Source organism: Microcebus murinus, chromosome 11 (genome assembly GCF_040939455.1).
Source record: "Microcebus murinus isolate Inina chromosome 11, M.murinus_Inina_mat1.0, whole genome shotgun sequence".
In the NCBI taxonomy this organism is placed as follows: Eukaryota; Metazoa; Chordata; class Mammalia; order Primates; family Cheirogaleidae; genus Microcebus; species Microcebus murinus.
This window is the reverse complement of record NC_134114.1, coordinates 24,034,215-24,057,262: the sequence shown is the minus strand read 5'-3', so window position 1 is coordinate 24,057,262 and position 23,048 is coordinate 24,034,215. Positions and strand designations below refer to the sequence as shown.

Sequence of the window (23,048 nt, the reverse complement as noted above, 5' to 3'; positions counted from 1 at the left end):
CTAAATAGGGCTGAATTTGTGAACAACAGAAAATGTACTGAATGACTGATGCTAAGGGCTTCATGTGTGTTTTTCTTCACAATATCCTGAGCTAGGTTCTCTTATGTAAAAGGGGAAGCTGAGGTCTAGACGGGTCACGCAGCTGGAACATGGAGAAGGGGACATTGGAGCCAGGCAGTTGGCCTCTGGAACCCTCGCTTTACCACCAAGCTCATGAAACTTAGCTCAATGTTGGCTTGATTTGCCTTGAATGGGGTGTGGTGGCTTCTAAACAGAACGGAGCTAGTGACTGATCGATAGGCTTCAGAGATCTTCTTGGTGTCAAGGTGCGGTTTGAAGTTAGAGACATAGTAGGGATGCTGTGGTTGTAGGTTGGATGACTATTCAAGGAAGATCCTAAAGTGAAATTATACAGCCTCAGCCTAATGGGGCTCCTGCTTCTTTTTTTGTTAGTTTGTTTTTTTGACTCATCTGGAGAAACAATTAGAGGATCATGTTTCTAAATTACAGGAACCGAACTCCCCAGAAACTAATGTATAGAATGTCAACTTACTAATTTGCAATGTTTAAGATATACCCTTCTAGTGAGTGACCAGATGTTTACTCGTTAGAGAACTCTCTTCTAAGGATCAGTGTTCATGGGAGCCTTCTTAGTCATCATAACTTCATTTGTTGAACTCAAATGAGAATAAAGGGAAAAGATAGTGCTGATGTCTAGAATCCTAGGAGTATAGCTAGAACTATAAAAGCACAGAGCAGTCCAGGACCAACAAGTTGGGAAACAAGCACTATAACAGAAGTGCTACAACTGAAGATGACAGCCATACAGCACAGAACAATAATGAGTATTTATAAAGCTGATCCTCTCACCTATATGTGGAATCTAAAAAAAAAAGACTGAATATACACAGAGAATAAAAACAGTGGTTACCATGGGTGGGGAATGGGGGGAAGAATACGGGAGATACAATAGTCAAAGGATACAAAATGGCAGATATATGATGAACAAGTATAGAGATCTAATATACAACATGAGGACTACAGTTATAATATTGTATTGTATTTAGGATTTTTACTAAAAGAGATTTTAGGTGTTCTTGCCACACACCCAAAGAAAGGGTAACTGTGAGAAGATGGATATACTGATTTATTTGAATATAATAACCTTTTGCTACATATATGATATCAAATATCATGTTGTGCACCTTAACTATATACAAAAAATGATGATCCTCTCATCAAAGTATCAGTATACTTTGAGAAGGCAAGAACGTATCTCAACTGTTTCTGAAAGATGTACAACAAAAACTGTTTAAGTTTCATCATGACAGTACTTTCTCTTGAGATGTATGATAAATGACAGAATCTTGTACTAAGAAGTATATCACCGACTATAAACTACTGTCAGTACAATGGATCTATTGCCAGCAATCCAGGGCCACTGCAGCTAAAACAAAGCAATGATTAGGACAGATTATCATATTATGAGTGAAGGACACTGAGTAATAGATCCTTGAGAACCTAAAATACATAAAAAAGACAGATGTCTACAGAAAATATTTCTGAGATTAAAATTGTCAGTCAAAAGGGTATGTATTGGCTAGACACAGTGGCTCATGCATGTAATCCTAGTAGGAGGCCAAGGTTGGAGGATTGCTTGAGGCCAGGAGTTTGAGACCAGCCTGGGCAACATATTGAGACCCCATTTCTACAAAAATTAAAAAATTAGCTGGGTGTGGTGGAGTATGCCTGTAGTTTTAGCTACTTGGGAGGCCGAGGCAGGAGAATGGCTTGAGCCCAGGATTTTGAGACTGCAGTGAGCTATGATGATGCCATTGCATTCTAGCCTTGGCAACACAGCGAGACTCTGTCTCAAAAAAAAAAAAAAAGGTATGTATTATCAAATGCAGGACTTAAAAGAATTATTTTCCCCTGGATACTAGGCAATATAAATATCAAGCATCAAAGCTAAGGTCTAAGCTTACATTTCAGTTACATTTCCAAAAAGCTGTTCAAATCCCATGCTTTAATGACATCTGCACATAATCCCAAATGCTGCACTATGGTATTTCCTTCTGAGAATACAAATTAAGGATATCTTGATAAACTAAGTATTTTTCTATTTGGAAGGAAGAGACATAATTTCCTAAGTTGGTTCTATTCAATGAGTAGGGACTCAATTTTATTTTTCCAAGAGTTGATCACAGAGCATAAGAACTAAGCAATCTAAGTGTTCTTATAAAGGAAACTGATGCTGTTTTATTTAATCTGAGTTAAAACAATGATGAGTAACATTTGAGTTCATGAGAATCCTACTAAATGACTAGTAAATCGGACTCATGAAATCAAAGCCATAAATAACACACTGAGATAACATACAATTAAATAGTGCTATAGTTTGATATAAAATCTTCAAAACCTCAAAACACACCTTTTAACTTCTTTTAGCACACAAAATAATTTATTCATAAAGGAAATGCCTATTTATAGAACTCTAACAGAAAATTTTCAAACTTTAAAAATAAAAATAAATACCACAATTTTACAATTCTGATTTTAGAGAGAATATAGACCTTTTTGGCACGTACTGTTCTATCAAAATGGAAAGCTGAGTCAGTTTGCTCTGCTTTTCACAACACAAATATGCATTCACACTATTAGACTTTGGAAACCAACTCAGTGACAAGAAAAACTTGCTGGAAAATAGAATCACTGGAAAAGTGGGGTCTGGTGCCATCTACTGAGAGGCAATGGTAGTGTGTCCTTGAATATTAGCCATAAACTTAGGTAACACTGTAAATTTAGCTACATGCAACTCAACAGCTACACATGTGGACACAGCCTGGAAGGTGCATGCAGAAATGAAAACAACTGCTGTGTTAGGATGAGGAATGACTGGTATTTTCTGTTTTTTTTTTTTTTTTTCTTTAAATGCCATCTTACCTTTTCAAGGAAGAGAAATCAAGTGGATAGTTAAAAATGATTACTGAATAAAAGGGATACTGAAGAGCTAAAGATTTGGCAAATTGAGAAAGCAAAAAGTACCATGATTACAAGGGACTCAGGAAGGGTGTCTTACTCATGAGGAGGCTGGTGGAAGACATTAAGTCTTTGGGTATTCATGGCATGTCATAATTAAAGATTCAATGTTTTTCTTAACTATTTACATAAAAAGTAGGTTTACCTGAAAAAAATTAGGAATCCAGATTGCCAGTAAAGGAGCACTTGGGGACTGTAATGATAATTCACGCCCACAATTACCACCTGGAGGAATAAAACATCCTAAAGGGCTTTTCTGATTAGCCACACACACAAAAATTGATTTTTGTTGGGTCAAATTTACTCTACCAGATCTCCTCAACACCAGCAATCCTGGAGAGCATTTGGTAAGAACTAGACCACAATCCCAACAGCTATATTGTCTACCCAGAAGGAAGACTTCCTGCAATATATTCATGGACTGGCAAGTTTGGTGTTTTTAATTTTTTGGTAGTAGCTTTTGAAAATGTTACTTTCCTATAATGCCAGAGTGCCCTGAGTCCTAAGAGCATGCCTAAGACATTTTTTTTCATAACCTTCTTACAATCCATAATTTGTTTTCCATCTGTCTCCCCCAAGAGGGCAGCGACTTTTCCTATTCTGTTTATTACCATATACGCAGCAAGTCTGGCACATGTAAGTGCTTAATAAATATCTGTTGGTTGAATGAATAAATGAATGTACGAATGAATCTCATACAGTCCAGTTGATCTAGGAGTAAAAGAGGCAAAAAATACCCTAGCAAAAATAAAGACAATGATAGAAAGGAAGAAAAGTAAGCAATAATTCCATAAATCGGGAGTATTAGACTTGATGCCCAAAAAAACTGCCATCATTCAACAACTGATGATAGGTGTTTGGAGATTCAAAATACCTGAAAGATTTCAGCTGAAAGTTAATATGAAAACAGTGTTCTTTGGAAGACTCATTTACAAATAAATTAGTGAAAACCCTGTTACTATGCCAAGATATAATAGGATACTAGTGTTTTGTTTGTTTCAAGGTTGAGAAGACTCTGTTGAATACACCTGGTGAATGTCTAGAGTCCCATAGAGGGAGCGAAGCACATCGAAGACCTTTTCTTGAATGGTGTCAACTTGCTCAGAAGGACAGTAATCATCCAGATTTGATCTGTAACCAAGAAGTGAAAGACAAGAAAAATACACATAAATAGGATAAAATCATACTGTGAGGAAAAGCCTGCATATGTAGATTTCAATGTAAGATATTAATAGAAATGAAGATATACTGAATTTTAGAATAATAACAGTTGAAAGCTTCTAAATGTTTATTCTATGTTAAGCACTTTACATGAATTATTTTCTTTAATTTTCTCAGCAACTCTATAAAATAGGTACAATTACTATCCTTTTAGACTACTGTTACCCTGAAAGGGAGATGTCGCTTGGGGATGCAGGGATTTATTATCTTAGTGACTGGGCATCTTTCTTATTCTTTTATTATGTGTATGCTACGGCTAGAAATGACTAGGTTTTTCAACTGATAAAAGGGTTCCACTTCTAAAAAATAACCTGTAGCTACAAAAGTATGAAGGATCCATGGCTTGGTCTAAAATGAAATGTGGGGATGTGCTGGTGCTGGGATTAGTTTCCCATGTAGTATGAAGGAGAAGAGCAATGTGAGCGCAGCAGAAATCTGTATTTTGGGAGTCTTTCCACAACTCATCAAGGACAATTTGAGTTGCACTGGGCAGTTACAATGCTACTACCAATTACAGCTGGATTAAGATGTGAACTGATTTGATCAGTGTCTCCTGGTCTACACAGGGGTAAGGAAAGGCATTTAGAGATGGATTGAGAAGAGTGGCATAGAAATCTTTATAGAAGGAATCGAAGTTAGTTACCTAACTTAGATTAGTCTACTGCTTGCACAAGTATTTTAAACCTAAAGAAATAATCAGTAAGCTCTCTGATAAATTCATTCCATTCTCCAGTGACCAGGTTATTTTTGAGGCTTAATGTAACAATTTTAAGACAAAATAAATGATACAGAGCAACTTTAAATTGTTAAATACTAACATAAACATATGGATAAAAACCTAAAGTGTTATATGTAAAAGCTTAATTTATAAGGCTTAACAAATAAGGGTTACTTCAATGCTTTCAGAAAGATTTTCTTTTTTGGAGACAGTCTCGTTCTGTCACCCAGGTAGAGCACAGTGGTGTCATTGTAACTCACTGCAATCTCAGACTCCTGGGTTGAAGCGATCCTCTTGCCTCAGCCTCCTGAGCATCTGGGACTACAGGTACACACCATGATGTCTGGCTAATTTTTCTATTTTAGTAGAGTTGGGGCCTCACTCTTGCTTAGAATAATAGTCTCGAACTCCTCACCTCAATCCTTCTGCCTCAGCCTTCCTGAGTGCTAGGATTATAGGTGTGAGCCACTGTGCCTGGCCTCTGACTTCTTTTAAACACCATTAAGAGTGGTTCTTGGTGGGAGCTACCTCTAAGAGGATGTTTTAAAAAATCTCTTAAATTGTCACAATGACCAGGGCAATGCTATTGACATTTAGGGGGACTGGGACAAGAGGGCTGGGCTGCTAGAATGCTTGCAATATACAAAGTAGTCCTGTAATATGAATAATTATCATGTGTCTTATATACTGTCCAAAATTCACTGAGTACTCCCATAAGTGAAAAAGTGGTTTTTAATTTTTGAACCTAGAACTTAACACTCTTTTATATATAGACAAAGTATTTTTGAAAAAGCATTAAATACAAACTGTATTTTCCAGGAATGTAACTACTCTGTGAATTGAGGAAAGATTGAACTTAAAGTTCAGACCTTCACTAAAAGGTAGTTCAATGTTCAGAAAAATGTCATTACGGCTGTGCTGTTCATGCATGGTATCTGGCCAATACCACATGTGGGTATCTATCTGCATTTGTAACTGCTACATCTAGTGACTCTTAAAGATTCAAGTCTAGTGTGGCATTTTAATACATATTATTTTATTATCAATTACTTTCATTTCTCCTTAATGCTATAGTGATATTTTGTGTATATATATATTTAAATTAAGTATATAGGTAGGTTACATTACTATATATTATGCATATTATCTATATATAAATTATACACGTAAGTAATATTATCTATGAATTTTGTTTTAAAATGAAAAAAGATGTTATAAAATGTCACAAAATACTATATATTATAATTAGCCTGAGTATTTAAAGCATTTATTTAGAACCTCATAATTCCGTACAAAACCAGCCCAAAGATTAACATAGGAAAGTGTTAAACTGCTGTAACTATTTAGCAATTATGTTAAAATTTAAAACATATCAGCAGTTAAATATCCATTTGTAGCACACAGAAATGAGAATTCTTGTGTTCATCTGAATATAAAGTTCAAGTTCAAAGACAAAATAACAATAACTGTACATTGTCTATCATAACTAATAAGAGAAAATACAACATCTGAATTTTGAGCTGAGTGGGCAAAAAATTGGTTAAGCATTGCTGTATTAGGTATTCATTAGATTCACCTACAGAGGTTTTAGTTTCCTGCTGTTGCTATAAAAAATTATTACAAATTTAGTGGCTTAAAGCAACACTACTTTATTATCTTAAAGTTTTTAGGTCAGAAGTTCTAAAATAAAGGTTCTGGCGGGGCTGCATTCCTTCTGGAGGTGCCAGAGGAGAATCTGTTCCCTGGCCTTTTCTAGCTTCTAGAGGCTGCCGGCATTCCTTAGTTTGTGGCCACATCCTCCATCTTCAAAGCCAGCAATGTAGACGTTTTCCAGTTCTCTCTGATTCTGATCCTCCTGTTTCTCTCTGGTAAGGACCTTTGTGATTACACTGGGTCCAGCTAGATAATCCAGGAGAGTCTCATCTCAAAATCCTTAAGTTTAAGTACCCTTCAAAGTCCCTTTTGCTATATAAGGCAACATATTCATAAGTTCTAGAGATTAGGAACGTGGACATCTTTGGTGGACCATTATTCAGCCTACCACACTTACCTTGCAATTGTCACAACAGTAGGTTTTGGTAAACTTTTCAGTAAATAATATACAGACTGAATAAGATACTCTATTTCTTGTTCTGTACTGATATGATGAGGAAGTTCTGAATAATCACAGGTTAGACCAGCCTGGTGAACCTGAAAATAAGACAATTAAGAATTACAGTGTAATATTTTATTGTTTTTAAAAGATTCTTTAATCATTAATGGCCTTGCTGACAAATATTTTTAAAAATTTTTTATTGATACATAATAAATGTATGTATTTTCAGGGTATATGTGATCATTTAATACATTTATATAATGTATAAAGATCAAATCAGGGTAATTGAGATATTCATCACCTTAAATATGACAGATTTTTAAATATTTTTGTACATTGGGATCATTCTTTTTCTTAATAGTTTCTTTGTCATAGAAGTCATCTGCTCCCTGAGGTGTTGGTAGAACTGGCCTGTACACCTGTCTGGGCCCAGTGACTGTTTTAGAAATAAGACTTTAACTACTTTTTTTTTTTTTTTTGAGACAGAGTCTCACTCTGTTGCCTGGGCTAGAGTGCTGTGGTGTCAGCCTAGCTCACAGCAACCTCAAACTACTGGGCTCAAGTGATCCTCCTGCCTCAGCCTCCCGAGTAGCTGGTACTACAGGTGTGAGCCACCATGCCTGGCTAATTTTTTTTACATATATATTTTAGTTTGTCCAGCTAATTTCTTTCTATTTTTTTTTTTTTTAGGAGAGACAGGGTCTCGCTCTTGTTCACGCTGGTCTTGAATTCCTGAGGTCAAACAATCCTTCCGCCTCAGCTTCCCAGTGTGCTAGGATTACAGGCGTGAGCCACCGCGCCTGGCCTACTTTTTAAATTTATTTTATGATTATTGGTTCACTTCGCCTCTCTGTCTTTACTTGACTCAATTTTGATAACTCACATTTTCTAGCAAATTATCCATTTCACCTAGATTCTAAAAGTTGATATAAACCGTACATTAATATTTTCATCCCAATTTTTCTTTTAACATATTATTTTATTTACTTTTAAAATACATGCATCTAGTGCATCTAGCACTATAGTTAAAGCTTTGAGAGGATACCAAAGAAAGTCTTCCTGCTATCTTATTTCATTGACTGCTTTTTTATATAGCCTTTATATATAACCACAAACTACTGGCATCTATATATCCATATATATGTGTTTTAAATTTAAAGGAATGCTGTTTCAGTCTTAACACTAAACTATGTCTGAAAGCTACAAGTGGCTCACAGACTACCATTCTATAAACTTTACCATTCTTTTAGAAAACTGGAACTTAAATATGTCATAGTTTTGCCTGGTACATAAGTGCGAACCATGAAAAAACACATTAATCTACTATTTTTTTTGGAGGCTTTGGATACATATCAAAGATTTAACTGGCAATGACCAGACAATGTGGTAAAATGACAAATGTTGCATGTTCATTCTTCCTAAAATGATCAAACCACTGAGTGTTCTATCACTGCAGTGATAGGCACATCATAATTGATACATAATCTATGACTGAGCCCCTGACATCCCTTCTCCCAAAAAATACCATACAACCCACCTAACAACAACAAAAATCTAGAGCAATGCAATGATTAAAGCAGACCTGCACATTCAATGATACCATATGAGCTCAAAGCATTTTAAACCGTGTCTTCTCATCATTCCAAAGAATCGCCATTTTAAAAAATGGTGAGTCTTGGATTAGCTCAGGTTCAACCAAAATATTCTTTTGCTGGTATTCTATATTCTTATAAATTCAATATTAGATCAATACTAAAACTTCAGTTCAAACAAGGTAGTGTAATTGTATTCCACGGCAAAACAAAACATGAAGAAACAACATATTGCTGTAAGAGAAATACTAGATTAAGAGGCAGAGGACTTGGAGGTCTCAGCTCTCAAATAAAATCTGAAAAAAGTCATTTGAACTTTTTAAGCCCTAGCTACTTCTCATCTCAAGTACTGGGTCAAATGAGAAAACATAAGCTTAAAGGCTGTAAAATGATATAAAAAGAAAATATGACTAAAGTACCTTTGGCTACAGCATTCAGATCACTAAATATTGTTAACAAACAACAAACAGCTAACACATTTAAAATGTGCTAGCCACAGCTCTCTCTGTTGGTTCTTAAAATCAGAAAAGTTTTCAAATAGAGAAGAAAAGAAAGAAGGAAGAAGGAAGTATATGAATGGATAAAAATGGACAAGTTTAGACATTGTATATATTTTTTTCTGGTGCAGAGAGATCTTAGACAAAATAAAAAAAAATACACAGTACTTTTGCTCCATACATAAAATTGAGAAGAGAATATTTTACCTGGAAAACTTCTACAATATTCTGGCTTCTAAAAAGTATTTTTTCCACTTATTTCTTTTCTTAATAATTTATTCAGACTTCACAGAAATGCAAACATGAAACACTTTAATAAAAAGCAAAATTTTCTACCCAGAAAATGATCTTTACTATGGGACAATTTTATGCTTTAATATAAAATATTTACCATTTCATAGTCTGGCACTTCCATTCGTTTTTTCAAACTCTGTACAAGTGGAACCAGTGATTCCATTCTGGAAAAAAAGCCACCATGCTCAATTACATATCACAACTACCTCAACTAAAATGACAGTAGCAAATGATACATTACATTTAACATTTACCATTAATAACACGCTTCATATGATGCTTGGTAAATGAAAGATAAAGATGTTCAAATATCATCTTAAAATATTAAATCAATGTTCCCTACTGTTTCCTTACATAAAAGATTACAGATTGTGTTAAAGGTTGGAAAGCACTCAAGAAAATGAGATTTCTTTAAAAATTAAGTCCTACTGTGACTTCAAAAAATTATTTTGGGGAGGTAGGAGGGAGATGAGGGGAAAAAAAGAATATGAATATATTTATTACCATTGAATTGTACACTTAAAAATGGTAGATAGTAAATAGATATGGATATTTTACCTCAATAAAAAGTAAGTTCAAAAAATTATTTTGATTAGCAAGAAGAACTAAGCATCTTTAGCATACTAGAATGAAAAATGACTGTTTACTGAAAGTTTAAAAAATGACTTAAGGACACATTTATTGGTATACACAATTATAACCAGAAAAGTTCTACCGTACACCTAGGCTGGAGTGCAGTGGTGTCATTATAGTTCACTGCAACCTCAAACTCCTAGGCTCAGGTGAGTAGCTGGGACTAGAGGTAAGTGCCACCATGGCTAGCTAATTTTTTATAGAGATGGGGGTCTCACTATTGCCCAGGCTGGTCTCAAACTCTTGGCCTCAAACAATCCTTCCACCTCAGCATCCCAAAGTGCTAGAATTATAGGCATGAGCCATTGTGCTTTTAAGTTATTTAACTTAGGATAGAACTCTGATTAATTGACTAATGTTTCTAGTTTTTTAATGTCTCCTCTACCAATATCCACTAATTTGCTGGAGGGAAAGAGAAAAAGAAAATGGGAGACACAGAAGCCTGCCTGTCCACTCATCCTGTTACTTTTTTCTTTTAATTCATAATACGTTCTGGGCTCCCGGACCCTAATTACTTCCTTAGGCACAGTGAAGACTCCTTCATGCTGAGGGTCTGGCTCTTAAGGGGCCTGGTTATTTGGGAAGAAAATATTAATATTTTCCTTCCATCTTACCCACTCTTCCTTTGTGCTTTTATTTCTCCCCTCAATTCCAACCATAGTCTAAGCTTGCTGCCATTGCACTCTTGTGGTATCTTCAAGTCTGTGATGGAACTCCCTGCAGGTGAGGAAGTGCTAACAGGACATGCTAAGCAGGCAAGGCGAGTTTCAGTGGAAAGTGACCCTGTTCATGAGCTAGATTCAGGATTCTAAAGGTCTCAGGCCTACTTTTTTATTGTTGTTTTTTAAGTTTTAAACTTGGCTTGAGATTTCATAAAATAACAAAATAATAGGTACTTTACAGTATTTATAGGAAGACTCATGTCCTATGAATTATTTCTCTATCTCCCTCTTTTGTCATAATTTCAAAAAAGAGGGAATCACTTTTAGATCTAGCTCCCTATACTGAAGAGAAAAAGCATTAACTGATTTTAAAGGGCCTGATCAGTATTTACTGATATGATTAACACTATTATGAATTATTTTTCCTTATCATTGCTTTTCTTATTGACAATAATTAAAGCTTTATGATATTTACATTTCAGGGATGTTTCTGAATATTTTACTTTTAAGTAAAAATTTCAGTCAGTATTTAGAATAGGTAATAATACATGTATATACCAAAAGAAAGCATTTCTAATTTATATACTTCATCTTTTAGCCATATGATTTCTCTCCCCAGAAGCAACCACTGTTCTAGTTTCTTTTGTATTCCAGAGATGTGATGAACTATTTTCAATAACCATAATATGACAAATCTTAGTGGCTGTTCATGTTATGGCCTAAAGTACTATGATTCTAACTTCCCATTTTATGTTGCTGTCTTATGACTGATTTCTTATATTTATACCATAGAGAATAATCTCACAGTTCATGGTAGATCAATTTTAAAATAAGCTATTTCTGCTTTTCCTATGCTCATGGGGACAAAAAGTTTGTGTGATGGTTTTATTTTAGTTTTCTAGCCTTTTGAGTTTACATGATTTAAAGAATTATTTTAGAGAAAACTAAAGTATTAATATTTACATCAATATTCTTTCATGACAGCTTCAATACCAAAGGTTTTCACTTCAAAAGGACTTTTCTTTTCATACTTTCAAAGTAATGTTAACAATGAGAGAATTGGTCAAATAAATGACCTGATGAAGAATCAGCTTTCTAATCTTGCTCCCTTATGTTATGGGCATACTGAAAATAAATTCTTCTACTTATAGTTGGGCTTTCCTTACAAGGAGGCAACTTTTCATATTGTAATTTACTTGTCAAGTAATTTACTTTTCTGTTGATAGGTTATTTTTTTCCTTTCTTCAACTTAGAACAAGGAATGCCTGTCTATGCACTCATCTTTAATCCTCTGTAAGACCTAGTACAATATCTTATGTTTACAGGAACTATTACACAATGACTAAAAGCATGCCCACTTACTCTGTGACTGTGGGCAACTTACTTAACCTTTGTGCCTTGGTTTCCTCATCTATAAAATAGACATAATAGTAATACAACCATAAGATTGTTATAAGGAATAAATGAGATAATGCAAGAAAAATATCTTAGATATAAGGCACATAGAAAACACCCAATGAATGCTAACTATCATAGTAAATCTGTGTTGAAATTTAATAGTAATTTTCAAAAAGCAATTTATCTAGCAAATTCAGGAATGTATCTATGAGTGAAAATTAGTAGAGTTGGAGAAAAAATGTTTGGAGATCTTACCCAGGGTTTGAAGCCCATCTCTGTACAGTTTCTTCATCATCACCATCACACAAATCAGCAAAAGTAGCTTCTAAATCCTCTAATTGATGAATTCGAGTATCAACAATATCTACCAAATCTTCCTTTAAATACATTGAAAAGCTGAAATTACACAGTTATTCTTTCAAAAAACAGGCAAAATCCCATTATAATGAAAATCTTGGTTCAATTACTTAAAACATGATTTTCAAGTACTAACCACTTGCCAATAAATACACACAGAGAATCTGAACAGTCCTTTGAGATCACTTTAATGAGTTATAAGATATTATTATGTGATAACTGGATAAAATTCAAAAGAAACAAAATGGAGGATACCTCTGTGAGGTTGGTGCCAGGCTTTTTAAACTGATACAGCTCTTGTAAGATTTTATACTCCTCCTGGAAAACAAAACAAAAAGTCCATATACCAGAAAAAAGTTATTATTTTTTTTTCAATGATATGCTTTATGTGTAAGATGGCCTTGCCTGTGATACAAGAAGAACATCTTAGACAATCATTTAAAGGTTTGTCTGGGAGATTCAGGCAAAATACATATTTTAGATTGCCATTGCAAATAGCATTTCTTCCTGGTAACTATCTAGCGGGGCATGGCATTAAGGTATAAAAATTAGCTATGGAAGAAGACTAGGTGGCTAATGGGTCATGAGATGAAAATATTTCTAATAATGTTCCACTATATAAGTGGATACAGATTTTAGCTGCTTATAAGAAATATAGATATCTTTAATAATGACAAAAAACAAACAAACAAACAAAAAACCCTCCACATTCACTTTCCAGCCATTTCCTTAGCAAAAGAAGAGAACTCTGGAGTACAAAAGCAATATGGGAGGCAGATTGGCAAAGATACAGAACCTCAGTCAGGAGCCTCCACGAAACAGAAGAAACATGCCTGCTATAGATATACTTTGCAGGAGAATGTCTCCCCTTGGTTAGTACAGCTAGATACATTCATTATATATGTGGGTACATCTATCTCCAATAATCCTATTTAAGAGTACTGTGAGGAACAGGTTATACCCAAGAGCTAAAATTAATTAAGCACACTGTGGTGGCATTATCCTTAGTGCTTTACTCATCATAACAATCCTATGAGTTGGGTATGATTATTATTCTGATTTTATATGTGAAGAAAGTGCAGGTCAGAAAGGTTATGTAACTTTCCCAAGATCAGGTAGCTAACAAGCAGGAGAAGTAACAAACAGAACTTAACTCTAACTTCTGAACATGCTCTTAAAAAAATGGCAAACAATTATCTTTCATTATGATATCAAAAAAATAGCTATCAAATTATAAAGTACAAATATGCTCTTTTCAAAGTCCATGGTACCAAAGGGTATAAAGGATACAAAAATCTCTACTTTCCCAGGCTTCTGGATAGCACTCAAAAAGTAATAAATGCCATTGGGTTTCTTAAGTAACCTTTTAGAAATTTTCATTACAAATATTTAGGTGAGTATATTTGTAGGATAAATTCCTAAAATCGGGTCCTTTAGCTTCCAGGGATGGCCATTCTGCAAGTTGAAAAAAAATATTTTTAAAGTCTTTTAATAATTCTGAAAGCTGGTGGTTAGAGAGGTCACTGGCCTCACATACACAGCAGAAGAGAAATGGAAAATTTCCCCCTTTATCTGCAAGTTGGGAAAGCACTATAGGTCCCCTCTTCTTGCTTCAGATTACACTTAACCCCAAATCTTACCTGTTTTGAATCAGTGCCTATTAGAGGTCTTTAATAATTTAGATAAATCACAATGGCTTCTGATATGTATACAGAATAAGGATTGTAAAGTGTTACGTCATTGCCATCATGATATTATTAATTAAATACTATACTTAGGTAGAAAAAAGACAGCTAATTTGAATCCCCAAAATGAACAAACCTCCCAATTGGTAAAGTAAGCAGTTACATGTGCCAATAAAATGCATCTAGGAACGCTTGCTTGGATCATGAAGTTATCAAATAAAGTTTGCTAAATGCATATTTCTAACTCAGTTCTATGCATATTATTATCTAGTGACTTTTACTTAAGATCTGATGAAGGACCTACCTTAAGAATCACAGGCCCAAATCGTTAACTACAAATAGTGATGTGTGTAATCAGGCACCTTATTGTTTAAGGAAAAATCTAGCACAGGTTTTATATATATATTAATAGAATATCTCTAGAAAGATACATGAGAAACTGACCACAGTATTTGTTTCTGAAGCAGGAATTGAGGGAATGGGGATGGGTAAGAGAGTGACATTTTTCAATGTAGAGCTGTCCCTCAGTATCTACGGGGGAATGGTTCCAGGACCTCCTGCAGATATCAAAATTGATGGATGCTCAGTCCCTGATATAAAATGGTGTAGTATTTTCATATAAACTAAGTAACCTCTCGTGTACTTTGAGTCAGGGATCCCCAAACCTATGGTGAGTTATATAATTATTTCATATTACAATGTAATAACAGTAGAAATAAAGTGCACAATAAATGTAATGCACTTGAGTCAACCCGAAACCATCCCTGCAACACCTCCCCCACCCCCCTATCCATGGAAAATTTGTCTTCCATGAAAACAGTCCCTGGTGCCAAGACGGTTGGGGATCACTGCTTTAAGTCATTTCTATATTGCTTATAGTACCTAATACAATTTAAATGCTATAGTTTACCAATAGTTGTTGTACTATACTATTTAAGGAATAATGACCCCTCCCAAAAAAGTCTGTACATATTCATTACAGATGGCATTTGTTTTTCTCCTCAATATTTTCTATTAATATCTGTGGTTGGTTGAATCCATGGATGGGAAACCCACAGATACAGAGGGCCAACTTTATATACTTTCTTGTATTGTATGATTTTATTTTTTTCAAAAATCCATGTTATTACCCCAATTAATAAATGTAAAATAATGAATACTATCTAGGGCAGGGATTGGCAGCCCATAGCCTATGACCTATATTTGTAGGTTCTCAAGTTAAGAATGGTACATACAATTTTAAAAGGTTGATAAACAATAACAAAGAATATATAAGAGAGAATGTGGCTCCTAAAGCCTAACATAATTACTGTCTCACTGTCTGCAGAAAGTTTGCTGAATCCTAGAGAAATGTCACACAATTCTCAAGATCTATGTTTTAAAAACACTGTATTTACCTGGGTAAACATTTCTTTAAAGGGATTCTTGACTGAAAAAAAATCCAAGTCAATATCTAAAATAAATGAATCCCCTTTCTTCAAAATTTCCAGAATTTCTCCAGTGCTGACTGTAGTCTGGCATTCCTGACTTTCAGAAGAACATGATGGTTCTAGGCAAGTTTGGTCACTTCTCTGTGTCACCATGTTCTTTTCCAGTCCTTCTGAATAAGAGTCACTGTTATTAGACGCAGTGTTTTCTGAATTTTTCAGTGCTAGCTTTGGCTTCTTAGCAGAAGACACTGGGTCATTCTCTTCTTGATTGTTACACAGTTTGTAAGGCTTTACCATAATTACATCCAATTGTAAAGGTTTTTTGTTCTCCAGCTGGTCTTCAGGTACATAAAGACCATCACTTAGGAAGTAATACTCTGTACTTGTAACCCTGGATCAGAAGAAAAAACTATTTTAAAGAAGAACAGACAATTTAGCTGATTTTTCACTCTGGGATAACAGAAAGATAAGAAAGGACATATTTGACAAAAACTGGTATATTTGACATTATGCCTTGGTAAGTACTTTGAACAGTGAAGACAAAATTCTTTTAGAAGCATGCCCTATCCAACTAAAATAATGGCTAATATTTATTTCCCACCTGCCCTCCCTAAGCATATATAACTGTAAATTAAAGAAAATATTTTTCAAAAAAGATTGACATAATAAAACCAATATCCAAACTTACTAAAAGCTGTACTACCCTAAGAAAAAAAAAGGCTATACCCTCCTTATAACCTCCTCTAGGTTATAAGTTTATAACCTAAACTTATGTTCTTTTTAATGAAAGTTTTGCTTTGTTCCTACTATATAAATGCACATATATACCTCAGACTGCACACCTATATGTATGTTTCTTTCAAAAAGTTTTACTTGTAGGATTTACCAAAATTATTGGATAATCAAAATCTTCTAAATATTATTATCAGATATGGAGTCTCAAATGTCTGTGTAAGATTGCTCAAAATTATTTGATTTTCCAGGTTAAATAAGGCCTATTCAATAATGCATTCAATAAAAACCCAACCACTCTTTCATATATACCAGTAGTATGTACCATATTTATATGTTGAGTCCTATTTATTTCTTTTGAATTATATCCTAAATAAATACAATTTTCATATAGTATAATAACAAGGCTGTCTATACAAATGAAAACATATACGACAAAAGTCAATTGTATCATTAAGGATAAATCAGAAATAAAAAGTATCATTTTCAAAGAGAAAGACTGTGTCTCATTTTCAATGTATTACTATTTCATCCCATTATCCTTCCGGTTCTGGAAAGTTATGGTTACACTGCTTAAAATATTCATCCTATCACAAGAGAATTTAAAGGCAAGAACATATTGATATTTCTAACGGTAATATAGCTTCACAAGATAAACTGAACATTGGTTAGACAGCTTTTCCCCCCAAAAATTGTTGCCTATGTAACTCGAGTCAAAGGATGCTATAGTTTAATTTACATTAAGTAATTATCTAAAACTAATTATACTGATAAAATTAATACCTCAAATCTACTAATTCAGCCATTGGATTTATTAAAAAAAGAAAGTAAGATAATTTTGCTATTACACTGCCGTTAAATTAAGTAGACAATAGTTACATTAGAAGAAAATAGTAAAATGTACTATTGAATATATTAATATTACAGAAATCTATAAAGTACTGCAATAATTTAATGATGTTAGTCATCAATGAACCTAAATTCCAGAGGATGAAAATCATATTATTCAAAATCCAATTTGTCCAGCAACAAAATATAAATGATACATGAATGATGTGAAGAGACTTGAAAATCTGTTCCTGGTGTTTTGAGAATTCTTTTTGGAGGAGCTGAGGCTTAATCTGATTCTATTTGTGAGTAGAGATATTTATGAAGTTATTACAGGGATCCAAAATAAGATAGAAACATTCAACCCTTTTTTTTTTTTTTTTTTTTTACACAGCTAATTGGACTGAAGATTCAACCCTTTTTATATTCAAAAATATGAGGAAATTACCTGATTGTTGTGGTAGAAGTGTCTTTGCCTACTAAAAAGTGATGCTTGCCCTCTCTGATTTGCTGAGCCCATGTAGGATGAAGCCATATTACATGAGAAAAATGGCCAGCATAAACTGCAGGCATAATCCAATTTTCAATACTTAATTCTCTGGAAAAGAAATAGAGAGAAAACATTAAAAATATTAGTGAGTATTTTTCTTCCAAATGTAATTTCATCCACACACTATTTTAAGACAGCAAGTCATAAAAGTGTGGTTCCTGGGGTAGTTCCTAAAACTTTTTCAGGTGACCACTATATCAAAACTATTTCATAAAAATACTAAGGTATTATTTTCCCTTTTTATTTGCTGACATTTACAACGATGATCCAAAATCAATGGTGGATTGATGTCTTAAGATTAATGAAGGCAGGTGGCACCCACCTCTATTAGTAGTCAGTGTATCCTTCACTATCAAGCATTAGCCAAAAAAAAAAAAAAAGTTTCTTTTAAGAATATCCTTGATTTTATTAAAACTTACTCCTTGATCCTGAGTATACATTTTAAAATATTCTGGGTGGCAAAACAAAAAATGCAAGAAAGCACTTCTGCTACATACTTGGAAGTATAATATCTGTCTCAAGGAAAAGCACTTGTGACTAAACTGTGAGCTAAATATTTTTCTTAAAAGGAGTGACCAGGCCGGGCGCTGTGGCTCACGCCTGTAATCCTAGCTCTTGGGAGGCCGAGGCGGGCGGATTGCTCAAGGTCAGGAGTTCAAAACCAGCCTGAGCAAGAGCGAGACCCCGTCTCTACTATAAACAGAAAGAAATTAATTGGCCAACTGATATATATATAAAAAAAAAAAAATTAGCCGGGCATGGTGGCACATGCCTGTAGTCCCAGCTACTCCGGAGGCTGAGGCAGAAGGATCGCTTGAGCCCAGGAGTTTGAGGTTGCTGTGAGCTAGGCTGACGCCACGGCACTCACTCTAGCCTGGACAACAAAAGTGAGACTCTGTCTCAAAAAAAAAAAAAAAAAAAAAAAAAAAAAAGGAGTGACCAATTGAGACTTGAGACTGAATTGTTGGATTCTACATTTCTTTTATTTCTTTATTTATTTTTGACTTTTATTTTTAGAGACAGGGTCTTGTTGTATCACCTATGCTGCAGAGCAGTGGCACAATCATAGCTCACTGCAGCCTCAAACTTCTGTGCTCAAGTGATCTCCCTCAGCCTTCCAAGTAGCTAGCACTATAGGCATGTGTCACAATGCCTGGTTAATTTTTTATAGAGACAAGCTCTTGCTATGTGGCCCACGCTGATCTAGAACTCCTGGCCTAAATCAAACCTCCTGCCTCAGCCTTCAAGGTGCTGGGATTACAGGCATGAGGTACCAGGCCCAGTTGGAGTCTACATTTCAATTAACCTTTAAGAAACTACCACTTGTCAAGTTTTGGTGTAGTATCAAAGAATATTAACAAATTACCTGAAATAGTTATGAAAATATTCTTTCCTTTTACAATTACCTGTCTATGAGAGCCTGAATTTTTACAATCTACTTCATCAAAAACAACATATGGCAACAGACTAAATGCAGGAACAGATATGAGAACCTAGAGGTCTACCATAAAAGTAAATATTAAAGAGATCTGCAAAAACTTAAAGAATACCTCTCTTCTCAGTATATTTTTTTATTTTTTATAAAAATATCTTATGCTAATACATAATGGTTTGTAATTGTTACTAATATTTTGAAATGAATATTTAAAAAATTTCTCCCTTTTAATTTCAAATATTGTAAATGTCAATAGCTATAACCTACATTAAAAAAAAGCTCAATAGGCCAGGCACGCCGGCTCATGCGTGCCTGTAATGCTAGCACTTTGGGAGGCCAAGGTGGGAGGATTTCTTGAGGTTTGGAGTTCGAGACCAGCCTGAACAAGAGTGAGACTCCCATCTCTATAAAAAATAGTAAAGTTAGCTGAGCATGGTGACATGTACTTTTGGTCCCAGCTTCTTGGGAGGCTGAGGCAGACTGCTTGAGCCCAGGAGTTCCAGGCTACAGTAGGCTATGATGAGGCTACTGCACTCTAGCCCAGGTGACAGAGTGAGACCATGTCTCAAAAAACAAACAAACAAACAAAACCTTTAGCAATTATTAAGGGTACAAAGGAATCCTAAGACCAAAAAGTTTAAAAACTGTTATTATAAGACTAATTATATAGTCTGTGCACCTTTTCCATAATTCTCTTTCAATTTCTAAAATATAAAACCTCTACATACAAAAGAGAATAAGGACAATGGTAGAGCCACCACATTTCTGTATGAACCAGTATCTTGAATTAGAGTTTTGGAAAAAGTAAACTAAAATAAATGAAGTAGGCTAAAATTAATCCACGTGGGTATATTCTGTATCTTTTAATAATATCATAGAGGAAAATTACTGCTATGTAACTTTAAAAAAAATCTTTATTTTTTTGAGACAGAGTCTTGCTCTGTCATTCCAGATAGAGTGCAGTGGTATAATCATAGCTCATTGCAACCTCACATTCCTGGGTTCAAGCCATCCTCCTGCCTCAGCCACCTGAGTAGCAGGGACTATAGGTGCATGTCACCATGCCCAGCTAATTTTTGTATTTTTTATAGAGACGGCGTCTTGCTCTTGCTCAGGCTGGTTTCAAACTCCTGACTGTAAGCAGATCCTCTTGCCTGGCCTCCCAGAGTGCTAAGATAACAGGTGTGAGCCACCACATCAGGCCTGTAACTTTTTATATTATACAAGTAGGCTACATTCTAACAATTATATACATACATGAAGAGACAGTGACAGAATTTCAGGGAACTTTATTACTGAAGAGAGCCTAGTTGAGTCATTACTTACAGATATATTAGGTACGAGCCTTTCTGAAGAATGGAGTACAAATAACCAATTTCATTTCCATCTCTATGATTCTATATAACTGAAAGTCAACAGGATTTATGACTTGAAGTTAAACAAATTGAGAGGTAGAAAAGACTCAATAGTGGAAGGAAGAATATACAAAGATATATTGCCTATCCAATTATTGAACTGCGTTTAGATTAAGACACATTTTCTTGTTTCTTAGTCTTAGTATCCAGACTTTTAAAGAGGACAGAGGAGAATTGGCTCAGATAACTTCTAGAAGTCTCTTCTACTTCTAAAGTTCTATATTCTAAATCAGAGGTTGGCAAACACTGACTGAGCTGTTTTTGTGAATAAAGTTTTGTATTTTTTTTCCCCAGAGACAAGAGTCTTGCTATGTTGCCCAGATTAGAGTGCAATGGATATTCATAGGCACAAATGTAGCATCCTACAGCATCTAACTCCTGACCACAAGTGATTCTACCACCCCAGCCTCCTGAGTAGCGGGGACTACAGGTGCACACCACCATACCCAGCTTGTAAATACAGTTTTATTGGAACATAGTTACTGCCATTTGTTTACATAGTGCCTATGACCGCTTTCACACTACAAGGGTAGAGATAAATAGTTGTATCAGGGATTATATGGCCAGCAAACCCGAAATATTTACTATCTGGCTCTTTAAGAAAAAGTTTGTCAACATTTGTTCTAAATAAAATAAAAAAGGCAAAAAGACATACCAAAAAACAAACCCCAAGAGTCTGTTAGCAAAGTCTATTTCCTGTAAATGCTTATAATCTACTGCAAAGTGTATTTCAAACACATAAAAAATAATTAACAAAATCACATATTACCCAAAGAGTGTTTCCTTATCAAAAACGGTGTCTGCTGGCATATTCACAGGAATAAGTAGGTCTGGATGTGAGTCAAAATGTAAAAATTTTATATTACTGGCAGGAAGATGCTTTGAGCCTATGGCCCGGTATATAAAAGGTAGAACCTGTAAAAGACACATGCACACATTCAGAATTGCCACTGAAATAATGAGCACACACTCAACCGCAGAATGGAAAACAATGCTAAACACAGTTGCACATAATTTGAAGCATATCAAGCTATTAAAACGCAGAAAAAGATAAAATGTGTTTATTGTAGATTGTTCAGATAATGATTGCAAGCACTTCCAACTTGTACCTCTAGTTGCCTTCCTGACTTCATCTCAAAGTCAACCGGTAATGCGGGTAAACAGATCAGGACTGGGGCTCGGGAACAAACTGCTGGTTAACACCTGGTTTAGCTTTAACTGCTAAAGCTTCAACATATAAAGTGTTCAATATACCCTAGCTCCTGAGGTCTTTTTGATGTCTTTAGGATGGTGAGGGCTGGCCAGATAGTTTGTAAGACTCTTCTCTCACATCCTCTATAGTTCTAGGTTTAATACTGAATTTGGAAAGCCCCACCTAACCCACACTTTTTCCTTCTCTCATAGACACTATGTCTAAGACCTGAGAAACCCAACTTTCTTCCTCTCCGCTAAACTTTCTCCATCAGTTAATCTCTCCCTCTTTCATATCCAGATAACCTAAAGGCCTATTAATGCTACTTTAAAACAAATTTCTTAGATTCATGAACTTTCTTTGTTGATTTCCAAAAGGCTAGATTAAACCACCAATTTTGCTACTATACTGTATGTAGCACAGCCAGAAAAATAGAAACGAATTTTAGTGTCTATATATGCCGGGGCACCAAGTTAAAAGATTTATGTACACAATATACAGACAGTAACACTCCTAATGGCCCTATGAAGTCTACGATTGCTGTTCCCATTTCATAGACGAAATGCCCACGGTTTTAGCATAAAGTTTTCCCCTAAACAGCAGGGCTGTGATAGAGGTGCCAGGAGACATTTGGAAGCCAGAGTTAACAGCAGGTGAAGGGGCTCTACAGTCAGACTGTTCAGGTTCGAATCCCGACGGCAACAGCTGTGGGACTTGGGTAAACCTTGTTAAATGAATTGCCGGACACGCTGTAAGTCCCATAAACGTAAGCTCCTAATCTTTCAAGTTGTCTGTTTCGGTGTCTCCCCACAACAACGGACCTCAGGCAGTAACCAATTCTGGCGATCTCTTTGGCCTCCGACGCTAAGGCTGGGCTGTCTCCTTGGCTGTGGAGCACCAGTGCTCTGGGCAGTTCTGCCCCAGAGCCCAGCAGCCGCCCTCTCACCTCCTGATGATCCTCCACCACCCACACCGGGAGCTCGGGGTAGCGCCGGAGACAAGCGCGCTGTCCCGCGGGGTCACTCATGTTTCCGCGCCGGTCAGCGCCGTGGCGAGTCTGAGGCACCTGCCGAGGACCAGGGAATGCCCGAGCCTCTGCCCAGCTTCCCTCTTCGGGCGGAAACGCGCGCTCACCCGGTTGCGCTTCCGGATTGGAAGACGTAGAAGAAGGGGGTGGGCACCAGAGGGTTCGCCGCGGACGATTGGCCTAGAGATCCATCGCTCTCGTTGACACGCCAATCACCGCGCAAAAGGCGCTGCGGCAGGCCGAAGAGT

The 23,048-nt window shown here is 35.6% G+C and overlaps 1 protein-coding gene across 3 annotated transcripts; it reads right to left on the bottom strand.

Moving 5' to 3' along the window:
- Positions 1–3,456: 3,456 nt before the first annotated feature.
- C11H5orf22 (chromosome 11 C5orf22 homolog) lies at positions 3,457–22,920 on the bottom strand. 3 transcript variants are annotated; one of them, XM_012738432.2, is made up of 9 exons: positions 22,595–22,920; positions 21,351–21,496; positions 17,630–17,779; positions 15,589–16,012; positions 12,762–12,824; positions 12,405–12,526; positions 9,554–9,620; positions 7,029–7,168; positions 3,457–4,170 (listed from the first exon to the last, which is right to left on the bottom strand). In XM_012738432.2, exons 2-9 carry the CDS (start codon positions 21,389–21,391, stop codon positions 4,038–4,040), a joined length of 1,140 nt encoding a protein of 379 aa, XP_012593886.2. In that variant the 5' UTR covers positions 21,392–21,496; positions 22,595–22,920; the 3' UTR covers positions 3,457–4,037. The 3 variants fall into 3 exon arrangements, with proteins under 3 accessions (XP_012593886.2, XP_012593884.2, XP_012593887.2); XM_012738430.2 differs by having other exon boundaries at positions 22,720–22,920; XM_012738433.2 differs by lacking the exon at positions 21,351–21,496 and having other exon boundaries at positions 22,720–22,804.
- Between the last annotated feature and the right edge of the window lie 128 nt (positions 22,921–23,048).